The 17,476-nt window shown below is 48.0% G+C and overlaps 1 protein-coding gene across 5 annotated transcripts in view; it reads left to right on the top strand.

The window, feature by feature from the left end:
- The window catches only part of Samd4a (sterile alpha motif domain containing 4A), a 225,809-nt gene that overhangs the window by 137,885 nt on the left and 70,448 nt on the right, over positions 1-17,476 (top strand). For 2 of the 5 annotated variants that reach the window (XM_032917458.1, XM_032917460.1), the window contains exon 2: positions 586-1,104. The exons of 1 other annotated variant lie outside the window; for it this stretch is intronic. In XM_032917458.1, the coding sequence (XP_032773349.1) occupies positions 586-1,104 (519 nt within the window). The remainder of the gene's footprint in view (positions 1-585; positions 1,105-17,476) is intronic. 2 more of the 5 variants (XM_032917461.1, XM_032917459.1) reach the window with 1 other exon arrangement.

Genomic DNA, 17,476 nt, shown 5'->3' with positions numbered 1-17,476 from the left:
TCTGTTGTATGGATATGTGTGTGTCTGCATGTATGTCTGGGCACCATGTTTATGGTACCTGAGAGAGTGAGAGGACAGTGTTAGGTCCCCTGGGACTGGAGTTATTGGCGGCTGTGAGCCGAGTGCTGGGAATTAAGTCCAGGCTCCCTGGGAAAGCAGCCAGTGGTCTCAACCACTGAGCCGGGTCTCCAGCTCTAAGGATCTGAGAGGAGGTTTTATGTAGTTCATGCCGCCTCAGACTTCCTAAGTAGTGGTGGATGGCCTTGAACTTCTGAGCCTTCTGTCTCCACCTTCCACATACACCAAGAACACCTGTAATCAGTGCTCACCGTGATCGTCAGATTTTATTTAGTGCAAAGGATCACGCATTCTCCCGGCTGCCCTCTCTAGGAAGTCTTGACCTGTACCTCATTGAAGTCCCCGGCCCCTATGAGCCTTTAAGCCAGTGAACCCGTCTCGTATGCAGCTGGGAACATTCAGCCAGGGTTCCGAAGCCGGGGCCCCGAGCCACAGAAACGTAGAGTGCGGTGTTTCGTGTGACCGTGGGTGTATTTGCTCATGTGTCCTGTGTACTTTCCCTTTCAGGAATCATTAACCAATGGCAACAGGAATCCAAGGATAAAGTGATTTCCCTTCTGCTAACTCACCTGCCTTTGCTGAAGCCAGGAAACCTCGACGCGAAAGTAGAGTATATGAAACTGCTGCCCAAGATCCTGGCACACTCTATCGACCATAACCAGCACATTGAGGAGAGCAGGCAGCTGCTGTCCTATGCTTTGATCCACCCTGCCACTTCCCTGGAAGACCGCAGTGCACTAGCCATGTGGCTGAACCACTTGGAGGACCGCACATCCACCAGCTTCGGTAGTCAGAACCGAGGCCGCTCGGACTCTGTGGATTACGGACAGACCCACTACTATCACCAAAGACAGAACTCTGAGGACAAGCTCAATGGCTGGCAGAACTCTCGGGATTCTGGGATTTGCATCAGCGCCTCCAACTGGCAGGACAAGAGCCTGGGCTGTGAGAACGGCCACGTGCCCCTGTATTCTTCCTCGTCTGTCCCCGCCACGATCAACACGATTGGAACCAGCACAAGTACGAGTAAGTCCCCTGGAACCCCGTTAACGCATTTCTGGTTTGGTGATTTGCTGTGTGTGGCACGTCCTGCTGACATGGTCTGCTCTGAGCACCCTTGTAACCCTGGGAGAAGGAGGGCTGGTGGCACTCGGCTATGGGAGAGGGCTCTTTGGACCCGGTATTTGCTGCTCTTTGGCTCTGGAAAGATGAAAATTCTGGGCAGGTTAAAATGATGGATGGTCCAGATTTGAGGTTTAGACAGATCAAAAATAAAGAAATGAGAGGAGAGAGAGAGAGAGAGAGAGAGAGAGAGAGAGAGAGAGAGAGAGAGAGAGAGAGAGAGAGAGAGTCAATGGTGAAAGAAGGAACCATTCTGTTTCCACAAATAAAAATGCCTTTCACCCTGGGGCTCAGGGATTTGCAGACACTGAGTTACTGTGTGCTTCTCAGAACCTGATGTTAACCCATGGTAGACCAGACAGCTCAGCCTCACGGCTTCATGCTCTGTCCTCCTCCTCCTCCTCCTCCCCCTCCTCCTCCTTCTCCTCTTCCTCCTCCTCCTCTCCTCCTCCTCCTCCTCCTCCTCCTCCCTCTCCTCCTCCTCCTCCCTCCCCCCCTCCCACTCCTCCCCCCCTACTCCCCTCCTCCTCCCTCCTCCTCCCACTCCTCCTCCCTCTTTCCCTCCTCCCTCCTCCTCCTCCCCTCCCTCCTCCCTCTTCCCACTCCTCCCCTCCTCCTCCTCCCTCCTCCCCTCCCTCCTCCTCCCTCCCTCCCTCCCTCCCTCCTCCCCTCCTCCTCCTCCCTCCTCCCTCCTCCTCCATGTTCTGTCCTCCTCCTCTTCTTCTTCCTCCTCATCCTCTTCCTCCTCTCCCTGCTCCTCCCTCTTCCTCCTCCTCCTCCCTCCCTCCCCTCCCCTCCCTCCTCCCTCCCCTCCTCCCCTCCCCTCCTCCCTCCCTCCCCCTCCCCTCCTCCTCCTCCTCCCTCCTCCTCCCCTCCTCCTCCTCCAACTCCTCCTCCTCCAGCTCCTCCAGCTCCTCCTCTCCCTCCTCCTCCTCCTCTCCCTCCTCCTCTCCCCTCTCCTCCCCCCCTCCCTCCTCCTCCCCCTCGTCCTCCTCCCCCCCCTCCCCCTCCTCCCCCCCCCTCCCCCCCCCCTCCCCCTCCTCCTCCCCTTCCTCCCCCCCCTCCCTCCTCCCCCCCTCCCCACCCTCCTCCCTCTTCTTCTTCCTCCTCATCCTCTTCCTCCTCTCCTGCTCCTCCTCTTCCTCCTCCTCCTCCTCCTCCCTCCCTCCTCCTCCTGCTCCTCCTCCTCCTGCTTCTCCTCCTCCTCTTCTTCCTCCTCCTCCTCACTCCCTCCTCATCCTCCTACTTCTCCTCCTCCTCCTCCTCCTGCTCCCCCTCTTCCTGCTTCTCCTCCTCCTCCTCTTCTTCCTTCTCCTCCTCTTCATCCTCATCCCCCTCTTCCTCCTCTTCCTCCTCCTCTTCCTCTTCCTCCTCCTCCTCCTCCTCACTCTCTCCTCATCCTCCTTCTTTCTTTTTGTATGTCTATAAAAACAATCACGTGGAATATCCTCTTGCATTTTCTGGTTGAACCCAGTTGGTTGGGTGCCCCCCCCCCAGGAGGAGCCGGTTTGCTGACTGAGAATCCTGCTCTGTGCTGTGAGGTAATGAGAGTGCTGTGGGCCCCTTCTCACTCAGTCTAACATGTTGTGAAAAGAGGGTCAGGAGATACCCTGTGGAAAGAGAGAGCAAAGGACAACCTCCTCACTCTTTTGACCACTCTCTACTGGGCATGAGGGCTTGGAGTCCTTTCTACGGTGTCTGACTTAGGCCAAGCAAGGTGGCCAACCTTCTCTCGTGCCTGTATGTAGCAGCGCTGGGGGTGGGTGACTCCCATCGAACAGCTTTCCCTAGTGCTGGCTTGCACACATCTGAGACTGTTGTGGCACTTCCAAGATAACTAACTCTAAGCTTTCTTAGGGGAAAGGTTTTGCAATTGGACCCAATGTACCTGCCACCACGCAGGTAAACCAGAAGAGGAGCTGAGGGTGTAGAGAGGCCTAGCATGTGTGAGACCTGGTCTCTCTCCCCAGCACCATAAAAGAGAAGCTTTAAAATGAGCAGGGATGCCTTAGCCTCTTCTCAAATCTTTTGGCTGTTAGACCTTTTTAAAATAGCTTTTTCAAATAGTTAAGAACAAATCATAGCTGCGTTAGTCCGACAGCACATTGCTAGAATATTTCAACATAGAAGACCATACTCTGCTTGGAGCACAATCTAAGTCATTCTTTGTTCTTTTTTTTTTTTTTTAACTTTTATCTATAAGTAACTTGAACAGTTATGAGATGGGAGGGGCTTAGGAATCTCATGTCACTTAGTGTCCTTTACAGACCGGTGATCCAGCAAGAACAACTTCGACCAGCCTCTGTGTACCAAAGAATGGCTGAGACTACAGCCGATGGGAAGGTCTGTTAGCCTGGGTTTTCTGGGTGAGTGACAGGGTCCAGTTATGGTCACAAAAGGCCTTCACGGCCTCAAGCAACCCGTCATCGTCTTTATCTGCTTGTATAGTCTGTGTCATTCATCCTGAACTCAGTCTCAGACCCTCGCACATTCCATTTTGCAGATTGACCTAGTCAGGGTCAGGTTTTACAACCTTGACACGTTGAACATGCTCACCGGATTGGAGTTGGTAATCCCACTCCCTCGCACAGTGACTGCGCAGATTAACAGGGAAGGCATTATAGATGGCTGCCATGACTGTCTTGATGTGGGAAGCCTTATGTACTTGCGCTGCAAAGGACTTGGAGGCTTAGCCAGATGACGACATAGCAAATATCTAGAATACAAGAGTTTTAGAACATCAGCAGAGGACTGGAGAGATGGCTCAGTGGCTAAGAGCACTGACTGCTCTTCCAGAGGTCCTGAGTTCAATTCCCAGCAACCACATGGTGGCTCACAACCATCTGTAATGGGATCTGATGCCCTCTTCTGGTGTGTCTGAAGACAGCTACAGTGTACTTAGATATGATAAATAATAAATCTTTAAAAAAGAAAAGAACATCAGGAGAAAATATGAACGATCTCAGATCTATCCCGCAGAGTATTCCCTCCGGGCACTTAGACCATATCAACTTTGAATTTTACTGTGCCCATGGTGGGTCGGTTGTGTTTTTCCGAACCACAAGCTCATTAGTTTAGTCATGAGTCTTTATATTACACACTGAGTCCTGAGAGGGAGCCTGGCAAAGTAGAAAGCTCATAGACTAGAGTGTCAGTGCCCTCCAAGGTCTAAAACTAGACCTCAAATTTGCTAACTACAACTTGCTCAGGCCATTAAGTCCTCTGGACAAAGCTCCCACTTGTAAAGTGAGAAGATTCTGATGCCCCCTCTCTCAGTCCGTGGGAAGACCATGTCTTGGCCAGAGTGACAGAGAGTGCACCGGAAGTATGTGCTGGATGGATACCTGGGAATCTGGTGAACCTAGAAAGGAGCTAAGTGTTGATGGTGATGTCCACAGTCTGTAGCCTTGCTTTCGGTTCTGAATACCTCACAGAGAAACACCTTTCCCTAAGTCTAAGTCTACAGGCGCTCATTGACTCAAGTGACCTTTGTCCCAATAAACCCATTAAAAATGTCATAAGCCAAGACTTCGCTTGACAGACCTAACCTTCTGAGCATCGTGACTTAACCTGTCCTGCCTTAGATATGTTCAGAACACTCACATTAGTGTGCACTGGGGACATCATCTGACACAAGGCGATCGCCTACTGAGTATTTAAAGGCAGAAAATGGGAGGCTGTACACATGTGCTTTTAGACAGCTTCAAAGTTAAAACATCGCTAAGCCCAGCCACTGCAAGTTGGTGACCAAGTGTAGTCCAGGGGACTGGAAATGCACCATGACCTTGGCTACTCCCCCGCAGTAGAAAGTGGGCACAGTTTCTTCCACTGTGCTAAAGAGCGGCATTTCTTCTTTCAAAGTGGGAAACAGCAACATAGCATGTTTTAAGACCTTAACCAGTGATTGCTGCCACGTTAGCGACAGGCAGTGCAGAGTAACTCACCTTACGTAAAAGACTTTAAAGATTTGTGTATTTTTATGTGTGTGTGGGTGTTTGGCTTGCGTGTATATCTATGTGCCATGTGCATGCCTGGGATTCACGGAGGCCAGAAGAGGGTTTCAGATACCCTGGAACTGGGGTTACAGATGGTTATGAGCCTATGAACCTGTGTTCTCTGGAAGAGCAACAAGTGCTCTTAGCCAATGACCCATCTCTCCAGCTCTCTTTCTTTAGTTTTCAACTTAATCTGAGTCCATGACTTTTTTTCTTATATCCCGTAGGTCATTAGACCTTCAAGAAATCTCTCAGCCTTTGTGGTTTCTTCCCTGTACGGGTTCCTAGTCCTCTAGCCACTGTACAGATACTTTCTGTCTTTCTTGTGCTGAGGCTGTTGGAATCCATGGGAAGCATTAGCAGAAGGCCTTGCTCCTTGCTTGCAGGAAGCGAGAACCCATGTCAGTGTCATAATTAAAAATCAAAGATGTCTTTCTGTATGACTTATTTTCCAAAGAATGGCACGTTTCTGAATTATGGAAAAGCAAAGTCTAACACAATCAGTAGTCCCTGTTGCAATGCCTGTAGTTTCCGTTATTTGGATGGACGGCTGTCTCAGTCTGTTTTGTGTAGCTATAACAGAATACCGTGGGCTGGGTAATGTACACACCAGAGAGGTTGGTTTGGCGTGTGGTTCTAGGGGATGGGAAGGCTCAGAAAGAGGAGCCACCTCTGGGGAGTGTCTTCTACTGCATGGTAACATGGCAGATGGCGTCTCATGGCAAGAAGGATAATTGTGAGTATGCAAAGGAGGAGCGAGCCCGCGTTTGTAACCAAACATTAATTCATTCATAATGGCAAAGCCCTGTGACCTTCTCAGTTCCTCAGGGGCTCACGGCTCAACCCCGTTGCCTTGGGACCGGGTTTCTCATTCATGAGCTTTGGGGAGCACATTCAGACTGCAGTAGGCTGTACACTGTAAGGGTTATGAATGTCTGGAATGGAAAGATTCTTGTGATCTGGGGGCGTGGACGGGGTCAAACTTGAGCAGAGGGGATGGGAAGCAGGGCAGAAAACTGGAGGAGGGCTCAGGGAGGAATGTCCACTCTGAGCAAAAGGATGAAGCAGTGGGTGTGCAGACAGGTTGACAGAGAGTGGAGGAAAAGGACAGCTCACGAAGGGACGGACAGAGTGAAGGGCAGCAGTGAACGAAGACTGAAGGGGGATCGGCGAGCCTAGAGCTGCTGGACAGAGTATGAGCAGAGACGAGCAGGGATTGGTCATTTACAGGCAGACAGCAAACAGTGGGTGTGGTCAGTGAATCTCAGAGCCTGTGCTGTTAAATCACACAAGCGTCGTTGGGATGAGAGTAGGAACAAGGCACCAAGGAAGGTCTGAGTGGTCACCCACAGCTGATCACAACGTAAGCGAAACCACGTGAACTAATGCAGCCACCATGGAGGCTTCCCAGGAAGCTGATGACAGGGGCTAGGGAGATGCCTCAGCAGTCATGAACTTGCTGCTCTTGCAGAGAACCCCCATGGGGCAGCTCACAACTGCCAGGAACTCCCGGATGAGGGGAATCCGGTGTCGGTGTCGTCTTCTGGCCTCTCTGAACACTCACATTCGTATGCGCATGCCCACACATGGGCACATAACTTAAAAGTTCTTAACTAAACAAACCGGACAATCGCTATTCCACATAACACAGCCGAACCACTGTGGAACGTCACGGCGCCATTTACAGAAGCTAAGTTATAGAACGAACTTTGGTGTCCCCGAAACAGGAGAATGGCCGAGGAAAATGTGGACAGTACACAAGGAAACCTTCCTCAGTCATTCATACATATACAGTTATATACGAAACTTCAAAGGAGAAGGAAATCTGTCCGGGGTGGGGGGTGAGTGAAGGGGGGAAGAGAAAGGGATGATGGGAAGCGTTCTCAACATACACACACACACACACACACACACACACACACACACACACACACACAAAACTTGTTTTAAAGGAAAACCTTTGTTCCTAGGAGAACTCATTAGATTCAGTGTTGGTGTGGATAAGCATTATTAATTAATTCATTTGGTCATTCATGTAGAAAAATTTTATTGAATCTTCTGTAGGACCTAGGCTGCCTGAGGAGTCTTGGACACCACTGGAGAAGGCCAACTCACTATTGCCTGGGGATGGAGATATATATATATATATATATATATATATATATATATATATATAATCAATTAGAGTATGGTTCATTAGAACTTGGCAAGTCATATGGCGGGAGAGTCAACTACATAGAAGTGGGCTCAGATGGTAAGGCAATTGGGGTATGAAGTTGGTTGGTCAGGGTAGGCCTCATTGGGAATTGATGCTGGTCAGGAAGTAGTGAAACATCCAAGGGAAAGACCAAAAAGCTAGGACAGAGATCCCTAGACCTCATGACCAATTTATTCATTGCGAAGCAAGAAGGCTGTTGCCTGAGCGAGCTCGAGGCAGACAGGCTAGGATTACTGAGCAGAGGGCACGGCCTGCTGTGACAAAGACTTTGACTTCGACTCTAGGCAAACCAGGAAACCACTGGGAATTTTTGGCAGATGAGTGGCCTGATATCTGTAGACAGATTGTACCAGGGCAAAGATGGATTCAGAGAGATCATTTTGGAGGCTGACATCATCATCACCCAGGCAAGAGACCATGATGGTTGGAACCAGCAATAGTCACAGTGGAGGGGTGAAACCAACTGGTGTACCAACCAATCCGTCTACTCCAGAAGCAAAGTCCTCGTTATTTCTCATTCACGTTGCAACTAGTGAAAGGGATGAGAGAGAGGACTCCAAGGTAGCTCCAGTGAGGTTTGCCTGAGCCACTCCTGGAAGGATGGGGTCACTTCCAGTTGAGATGAGTAAGTCAGACTTGGTCGAGCAGAGGGGCTTTAGGGTAAGAGGCTGAGCTCAGTGTCAGAGTTTGTGAGTCTGGCCAGGGTGGTGGAGAATAAGAGATGTTGGGGAGGAGGCAGGACATATAGCTGTGTAAACCACACAGCTTGGGAAAGAGGGCGGACCTGAGGCTTTGTGATTGGGTAGCCTTTCAAGCAATAAGATTAAGTGATATTGCAAGGAGGAGATATCCAGGGAGTTACAGCCTGGGCTCTTAAACCTGGAGGCCAGAGGGACAGAGGCAAAGGAGGGGCTGGAGAGATAACTCAGAGGGTAAGACCACTGACTGCTCTTCCAGAGGTCCTGAGTTCAATTCCCAGCAACCACATGGTGGCTTACAACCATCTGTAATGGGATCTGATGCCCTCTTCTGGCATGTAGGCATACATGTAGGAGAATACTGTATAATAAAAAATAAATCTTTGTTAAAAAAAAAAACAAACCCCAACTGGATCCAATGGGAAGCTCCCCAGTTAGAGAATGCCTTACCAGGCAAATGAAGAAGACCCTTCAGAAAGAAAGGAATAATGAACTGAGTCTAGTGTATTGCTAGGACCAAGAGTTCGTCATCAAGGAAGGATGGCAGGGATAAGTCGAGAGCTCTTAGCACATGATGAGCATTGAGGGTTGATCCAGTGATTGCCAAGAGATAGGATGTGGAGCAAGAGCCAAGCTCGGCTTAGGGTGGGCGATGGCTTTTAGAAGAGGTTGTAACATGGAGATGGAGGAAAATGTCGTCTACTGCGGGTATAAAAATGGCTGGAGGAGCCACTCAGGTTTTTGAAGGAAAAGAACAGGATAAGGTCAGAAATAGTGGCCCCAAGCTAAGTCCCATTCCGCCTGGTTCCTCCTATCCAGGGGCAGATGCTGAGTCAAATGAGATCTCAGGGATTTGACCTGGGGATTTTCCCTCCCTAAGAAAGTGATGTGTCATAGCTTGCTGTCAGGCTGTTCAGCTTGATGACTAAGTACGAATGTGAGTCCGCCAGGCGGTGGCAATGCATGCCTCTAATCCCAGCCCTTGCAAGGCAGAGGCAGGCAGGGCTATGAGTTCGAGGCCAGCCTGCTCTGCAGAGTGAAATCCAGGTCCAGGAAACCCTGTCTCTGGAAACAAAACAGAATGTGCAGGTCATTTTCCTGGGGGGAGGGAGTGCCTGGTACCAAAAACGTACAAAGTATTCGTTGTCACAATCTGGCACAAGGTTTAGTCAACTTTGTTTCATCCACCGAGGGAGACAGAGTCTAAGGAGCTGAGAGCCTGGCTTAGTATCCCCGTCTGCTTCCTATCTGTGGTCTGCTGTAGGAAAGGTAAGCTTCTCAGGACAAGGATGAGCATTTCCTGGCTTAGGTGCAGGTCGATGTTAGCCTTGCTTGCCCTAGACTGTCTGATCTGTTTCTACTCTTGGCTGGTCAACTTAGACCTGGCTTAAACAAACAAACAAACCAGCAACAAAACTACAAATGGCGTGGAATTGTTCTGGTTCACATTACAGTGGTACTTGATTCCTGTTTGTGGGAAGGAAGGGCCGGTGACTGAACCTCAGGCCTCGTGTTCATGCCTGCCTCTTTCTTTACCTCGGTTTTGAGATGGAGTCTCCTAAGTCGCCCAGGCTGCATTTGAACTTGCGATGTTCCTGCCTGATCCCTGGGATTACAGGCGTGGGTCCCCAGGCCTACCTAGGACTAGCTTCGCTGGGGCTTTGTGGTGTTTGATGCTTTTTTGTTTCGAGACAGGGTCTCACTGTGTAACTCTATCTGGCCTGGAACCAAGCTGACCCAGGACTCACAGAGATTTGCCTGTGTCTGCCTCCCTAGTGCTGGGATAGAAGGTATGTGGCACCACCGCTCCTTGTGTCGCTCTTTACATTTAGTTTTGGAAGCTTGCTGGTCTTGCTAGCCCAGCATGAGCCAGGAACACAGGAAGTCTACACATTAAAATGAACTACTGGCCCCATTTGGTCGCCTCCCCACATCCACAGATTCATAGTCTGGTTTAAATTGTTATGATTTGTTTTATTAATCCTAATTCATGTTTTCCTGGTTGATAGGATACATTGGAATAATTCGTTGGCACCCAACACACACACACACACACACACACACACACACTCAAGTGTATAACACTCAACAACATAGCATTTACTACTTAAAACTCTTCACAAATGTTCATTCATTTGTGATCCTCCCAAGTCTATAATGTGGACATGTTGGTTCTGCTCATTAGACAGAGTAGGGAAAAGGTAAAAAGGGGTTAAATAACTTAATGAACGGCACAGACTAAGTTAGCTAGGGTTTCAACCCGAGTGGGGAGGTTCCAGAGTCTGTCTCTCTCTCTGTCTGTCTGTCTGTCTGTCTGTCTGTCTGTATGTCTCTGTCTCTCTGTCTCTCTCTCTCTGTCTCTCTCTCTCTCTCTCTCTCTCTCTCTCTCTCTCTCTCTCTCTCTCTCTCTCTCTCTCTCTCTCTCTCAGGTTAGATGCTCCTCCCTTCTAACCCTCATCTTCTGCACTTGACTGAATAACCAACACCAATAGGCACTGGTTTGTCCCACATCCTGGACCAGCCACATTTGAGCCTTGTCAGTCCACAGGTATAAGACCCCACCAAAACTGCTGGTCTTTGTCGAATCCCCAAAGCTGAGGGACTGCTCCCGTGTTGGGCCCAACTGTACCTTACCGTGAGCTCTTAGCATCTTGTCTCACAGTCTTCAGTCAGCATGCTCACCTCCCCCTCCCAATTACAAACTCTCAGGATCTCCTAGGAACAAGGACTGTTTTTTGTTTGTTTGGTTTCATTTTGTTTTTCCAGACGGGGTTTCTCTGTGTAGTCCTGGCTGTCCTGGACTCACTTTGTAGACTAGGCTGGCCTTGAACTCACAGAGATCCACCTGCCGTTGCCTGCTAAGGGCTTGGGATTAAAGGAGTGAGGCACCACACCCTCTGTTTCTTTATCCTGCTTTCCCAGCCTCCAGAACACTGTGCAGCTCAAAATGTCACGGGAATTTTAAAGATGGAAAGTTCCTGTTTTGTATCTGGCCGGCACTCTCCCGTGGCGGAGCATCTCAGTTAGAGAATGTCCCCTTCTCGGTAAGCCCAGATGTGGCCTCTGAATCCTCCTCCTCCTCTGTATGTCCTGGCTAGGCAGCCACTATAACTGAATAAGACACGGCGTGCGCCCTTCTCAGCCGAGTTGTTTGCTGAATGGTGGGGACTTAATAAATTCCTGGGCTCACCAGGCAGATGGTCACAACAGTAATGAATTCCCAAACTGAACAAGAGCGTGTCTGTCGGGATTCACTAAATATTTAGCAATGATCATACAGGTCCTCTCAGGGACCTTCATTTTCACTCTTGTGTGTGTGTGTGTGTGTGTGTGTGTGTGTGTGTGACTTACGTTACCAAGTTGGTTTCAGTACCAAAGACTTCTTAAAAGCGCAGTGTGATCTCGACCGGAGACGGGGTTAGTGGTGTGAATTGATGGGTGTGATCCGAAGCCATCGGCTACACAAATTCATACCGAAAAATATGTACATAATTGCCAAGATCGGACCAAGGCGTGCTGCTATCTGGTTAGGTCCTTAGTTGGCTTGTGTTAATGTCAGTTTAAAGGTTTTGATAATATGGCGTGGGTCTGGTATGTCACTTAGGGGAAGTTGGGTAATAGGTCCGTAAGAACTGGCTGTTACGTTTTTGCAATGTCTTATAAGTCCGTAATTATTTCAAACTTGATATTTTAAAGACATAAACCAATCAGGTTACTGCACCCCAGTGCCAGCTCTTTGGATGGAGAAGTAAGAAAATGAGTTTGAGGCCTGCCTCAGTTACATTGTGAGCTGGAGGCCAGCCTGGACTACCTAGTGAAACTTTGTTTCAAGGAAACAAAGGAAAAAATAAGGAACCTGACTTGGGAGAGACCGCACCTGTGTTCTCTTGCTGGTGGGTGAGGGGAGTAGTGGTTCTTGGTTGGTTGGTTTGTTTGTTTGTTTGTTTGCCTTCCAGGATGATGGAGGAAGCCTTTCCATCTGTGGCTGCCAAGTTGTGTGGAATCATCACTTCAAATAAAACACTGGTTGTAGAGGAGATACTGACTGGGAGCAAGGCTCATTGGAAGCCCCAAAAGCCTAAGAGGAAAAATCCCTCTGTTAGAGTCTGACCAGTAGGCAGCAGGGCAGGCTCTCAGGATTGATTAACTCTTGCCTCACAAAGCCATTCCTTTCCCAAATCCTGTCATCTATACTTTCCTCCAGATCTACAAGACATTTGGGGCTTATTCCACTGAGCCTATGAGAGCACGTCAGAAGGAAGGCCGAGAGATCACACTGCAGAAACAGCCCAGGCGAGCCTGAAACTGAGGCCAAGACCCAGCTCATCTTGTGGTCCCTGGGCTGTCTTCACCCTTAGTCTTCTGGGCCACTAGAAAATTTGGAGGACCCTTATCCTTATACATTCTTATATTATTAATATTTTTTTGTCTTTTACCAATGGATGGGGTTGTTTTTGCCCATGGAAAAATTTTCCCCTAAATCTAACCAGCTTAGCATTACTGAAAAATTCCACAATTTCCTTAACCCCTCATTTGCTCTTCAAAGAGGTAGCTAAGGAAATAGTTGGTGTGCTTCCTGTGAGAGGCATTTGCAACAGCTGCCATGATGTATTTTTAGCTGTAGCCTCCTTCCCCTTTGGGGGAACTTTTTTTTTAGTACAGCATTGGCCTTCCCAACACACACGGTGCATTATAAAGATGGCTGGGGAGGTCTCTCAGAGGACCAGTATCGCCATTGACAAATCTCTCCTTTGCTAGAGTCCAAAGGTTTTCCCCAGCCCTGTTTTCCTGCAGGATGCTTAGCGTTTGTTTTCTGGGAGGAACAATCAGAAAAACACCTTAGTAAGCAAGAAGGCTGCTAATGGCTCCAGCATCAGAGATCTTGCTGCCCTCGATGAGACCAAGACCTCTGTGGCTGCCACACACCTTAGGTCATGAGGGTGAGCCATTCGTTCTCATCTGGGAGGATTATTTTAGACTTTAATGACAGCAAGGATTATTAAATGCTAGATGAGCCACGGAGGAAGATAGGCATGTTCCCATCTCCTACCGACACTTTAAAAATAGGATGGGTTCTGGCTGCAGTCAGTGCCTTGTGTTGGGCCCTGAAGAGATAGGCGGATTCAGAGGGCATCTTTAGATTCATTTTGAGTCATATCATCTTATAAGGTTCCAACTTATCCCATTCCACCACCAGCTGCCACACCCACAGATGGAAAACATTTAAATTTGCATTTGCTTTTTTGTTTGTTTGTTTGTTTTGGTTAGGTCTCAGGGGTCAGGGTGGGGGACATCAGGCTATGCTGGAGAAAGATGTATCGTGAATGTAACTTCTCCATAACTCTGCTAGCTTTGATGTCAAGGAGATTAAACTTCCAAATGTAATGGTTTTAGGTGCCAGATGAACGTGGATCCGAGAGACAGAGAGACAGACAGAAACAGAGAGGGAGGGGAGAATGCATACATTTGGTGGGTGCACACAAGGCTTTGGCGGACTGAGGACACCTTAGTTATCTTTTCTCAGGTGCCATCCACTTTGGGGTTGGAAAGTGCATATCCCTGGCCTGGAGCTCATCAAGGAAGTTAGGCTGGTTCACCAGCAATCCCCAGGGACTCGCCTGCCCCTGTCTCCCCATTCAGAGGGTACCAGATGGTGCCTACAGGCCCAGGCTTTTGCTGTGCTCTGTTGTGTTCTGCATTTTGGTTTTTTGTTTATTTTTTTAGTTTTGTTTTTTGTTTTTTTGCTTTTTTGTTTGTTTGTTTATTTGTTTTTGTTTTTGTTTTTGTTTTTTTTTTAGATAGTTCTGGCTGGCCTTGAACTTGTCTTGTAGACCAAGCTAGCCTTGAACTCAGAGTTCCTGCCTCTGCCACTCCTGGCTGGACCCTGCTATTCTGTTAGGTACAATGAAGCATCAGGCAATGTAACGTTTTAGTCAATAAAGAGAAGGCCGTGAAATAAGGACGCATGGAAATCAGAAGCAGAAGAAGCTTGAGCTTAAACCCGGCCAAGGACACACAGTGAGACTCCAGGAAGATAAATAATAATAATCATTTTTGCTTAAAAGAAGAAGCAAGATAACAGGAGGGCTCTCACAGGTTGATGGGTCCCAAGTGTTCGGACCAGACCATTTTCTTAAATTCCATCCCTCCAGCTAGGGAACAGAACAGCAAGAGCCACATAGAACTAAACATTTCATTTGTGACATGCATGGGTACAGGTCAGGAAGTAAACCTCTGGAGACAATTCTTTCCAGACGGTTTGTGGGATTCAGGGATCAAACTCAGAACATGAGTCCTGAATGCAAAGGCTTCTACCCACCGAGCTATCCCACTTTTGCATACCCACAGGAGTCGGAACCGACTGCTCTGTGCAGTCAGTCACCTGATTCACTTAGTAAGACACTGATACCGACGAGCTCTTCGTTACCAATGAAAATATGTGAGACGGGCTCCGTTTACCAAAGACGTTCACTCAACGCCCAGTTCAGGAAGCTCAAGGGCTTGGCACCTGCATGGGCTCGGTTCTGGGAAGATCCACTTGGCTGTCCCACATCATGACGAGGGCAGTCTCAAGACTGTGTGTGCAAGTGATCACATGGCAGGAAGGGGAGGAACTGGGCCAGGCTCGGGTTTCTATGACAAACCTTGATGGGAACTACTGAGGTCTTTGTGAAAACCTCCCTAATCCATCCCAAGTGACCTAAAGGCCCCCTGTGTGGCCCTAAGGGTCCCATGCTACACTAGAGGGCACCACTAGTCACAGAAGAGGTTGTGAGACAAGCCTCATACAGTGTCACATAAAGGGAACTATAAGGCTGGGTGTGCCATCTTGGATAGTCAAATTTAATATAAACACCAAAGGGATGTGTTATTTTATTATTGTGTTTAGGTTTCTTTAATTTACATATCTAGGTGTTCCACCTGCATGTGTGTTTGTGCACCACATATGGGCCAGGAGAGGGCGTAGGGTCCCTCAGAACTGGAGTTACAGAGGGATGTTGTCTGTCATGTAGATGCTGGGGTTTGAACCTCCATTCTCTGGAAAAGCAGTCAGTGCTCTCAGGGACAGAACCACCTCCCCAGCACCCACAAGGCGTTTGATCAATAGATAGGGGTACAGCCATGGATAAGTTACTTGACTATTAAATCGCCTTTATTCATCTATAAAAATGGGGATCAATTTTATCAGAAGACCTCTCAGTTGACCTGCTCAGGATAGGAAATTGATGCTCTCGTTGTAATAGCCATTTAAATCATCGAATAATAAGGAATGAGACTGTAAGCACTTTAACTTAAAACTTGAGGGGTTGGGGATTTAGCTCAGTGGTAGAGCGCTTGCCTAACAAGCGCAAGGCCCTGGGTTCGGTCCCCAGCTCCGAAAAAAAGAAAAAAGAAAAAAAAAAGAAAAAAACAAACTTGAGTATCTATACACCCTTTCATCATCACTGAAATTTTAAAAATCATCTCACCTTGTATGTGTGGGTGTTTTGCCTGCATGATTGGTGCCCACAGAGGCCAGAAGAGGGTGTGAGATCCCCAGGAACTGGTGTTACAGATGGTTGTGACTCATCACGTAGATGCTGATAATTGAATTCCGTCCCTTGGAAGAGTAACTAGTGCTCTCAACCACTAAGTCAACTCTAGGGCCCAGAGCCCCATAGTCCTTTTCTATTGAATTTTATTACTTTTCTGCTCTGTGTGATGTAAGCCCTGACAGAAGAAACATAAGGGAGAAGGGAATTGGGGGTCTCATGGTTTCAGAAGATGGAGTCCGTCATGGTAGGGTGGATGGGATCATGTGATGGCGTCTTGCTCATACCATGAGGACAAAGCAAGAAGAGAACAGGACAGTAGCAAAGCCTGGCTCTGACCTTCACCCTCTCACCCCTGACGGCTTCCTCCCTGCAGACAGCCCTCACAACAGCACTACAAGCTAGAAACCAAGCACTTCATCAGGACATGAGCCTGTTGGGGAGTCGATCTTCCACCCCTCTTCTTCAAGTCAAAACATATATAGCTGTGGGGGGTCCTGTTACTCAGTTGTTTAATGAGCAATACATAGAAGACACGGGTCACAACCCCACACCCCTAAATTTGGTCTATCCTCTCCATTAGAGCTTGTAATTAGTCTCTCTCTCTCTCTCTCTCTCTCTCTCTCTCTCTCTCTCTCTCTCTGTGTGTGTGTGTGTGTGTGTGTGTGTGTGTGTGTGCACGCATTTGTGCACTTGTGCACATAAGGATTTTCTTTTGAGTGCATCTGAAATATGGAGTCATTATAACGATCCAACTACAGTAACTGCAGATTCTTCCCTGGTAGCTTTGGTCTCCTAATTGGATGAACGGTTATAATGATTCCACCTTTTCGTCTGTCTCGGTATCATTTACATTCCTTTCCTCTTTCTTTTACTTTCGAGATTATAATGCAGTTACATCACTTTCTCCTTCGCTTTCCTCCCCCCCAAACCCTCCATGTGCCCCTCCTCGCTCTTTCAAATGCATGGCCTCTTTTTCTTACACACACGCGTGCGCGCACACATACACACACACACACACACACTCTCCTAAATACACAAATTCAACCCACTTTGTCCGTGTAATGCTGCCTGTTTGTGTGTGTTTTCAAGGGCTGACCCCCGACCGCGTGCTCTTCCCTGGGGAGACCATTTCCCCTGCTCTCAGCATTTCTCAGTCGCCGAGTCCTTTGTCTAGAGCTGGGCTCCATCCCACCGCCACATTAACACATTTATGTCTATTGGTGTCACGGGTTTTCTGTTTGTTTAAGGCTAGGCAGGGGCTACGGGGAGGAGTTGGAGAAGAAGGAATGAGGAGTAGGCTTGACCAAAATACATACACAAGTATGAAATTCTCAATAAGAATTAGAAGACTCTTATAAAACCTTGAAAGATCCAGTATTTGTCTGGAAAAATGGCTGAGTGGTTAAGAGCACATAGTGTTCTTGTAGAGAACCTCAGCTCAATCCCTAGACCTCACGTCAGGCAGCTCACACCTACCTGGCACTCCAGCATCAGGGAGCCAAGTTCTCTCTCACCGCCTCGGGCACATGCACTACATGCACGTAAATTAATAATAATAATAATAATAATAATAATAATAATAATAATACCTGGTATCCTGTAAATACTGGTTGTTCCAGTGACATATTAAATCTTAATAAATAACTTGAAATTTATCTGATTTTTTTTAAAGGAAGAATAAATAGTAAGTAAAGGTAGCTATTAATGTTCTGATTCTGAGCCCACTACTAAACAGGAATAATTTGTAGTAAGTGTAAGAGTATTATTTAAATGTATCGAAATAGCCCTTACGTAGCACAATGTCACTCACCAACACAGGAGTGTGACCAG

This window comes from Rattus rattus, chromosome 12 (assembly GCF_011064425.1).
Source record: "Rattus rattus isolate New Zealand chromosome 12, Rrattus_CSIRO_v1, whole genome shotgun sequence".
Classification (NCBI taxonomy): domain Eukaryota; kingdom Metazoa; phylum Chordata; class Mammalia; order Rodentia; family Muridae; genus Rattus; species Rattus rattus.
Note: the sequence above shows the minus strand (reverse complement) of the source record. Positions and strands in the feature narration are given on the sequence as shown.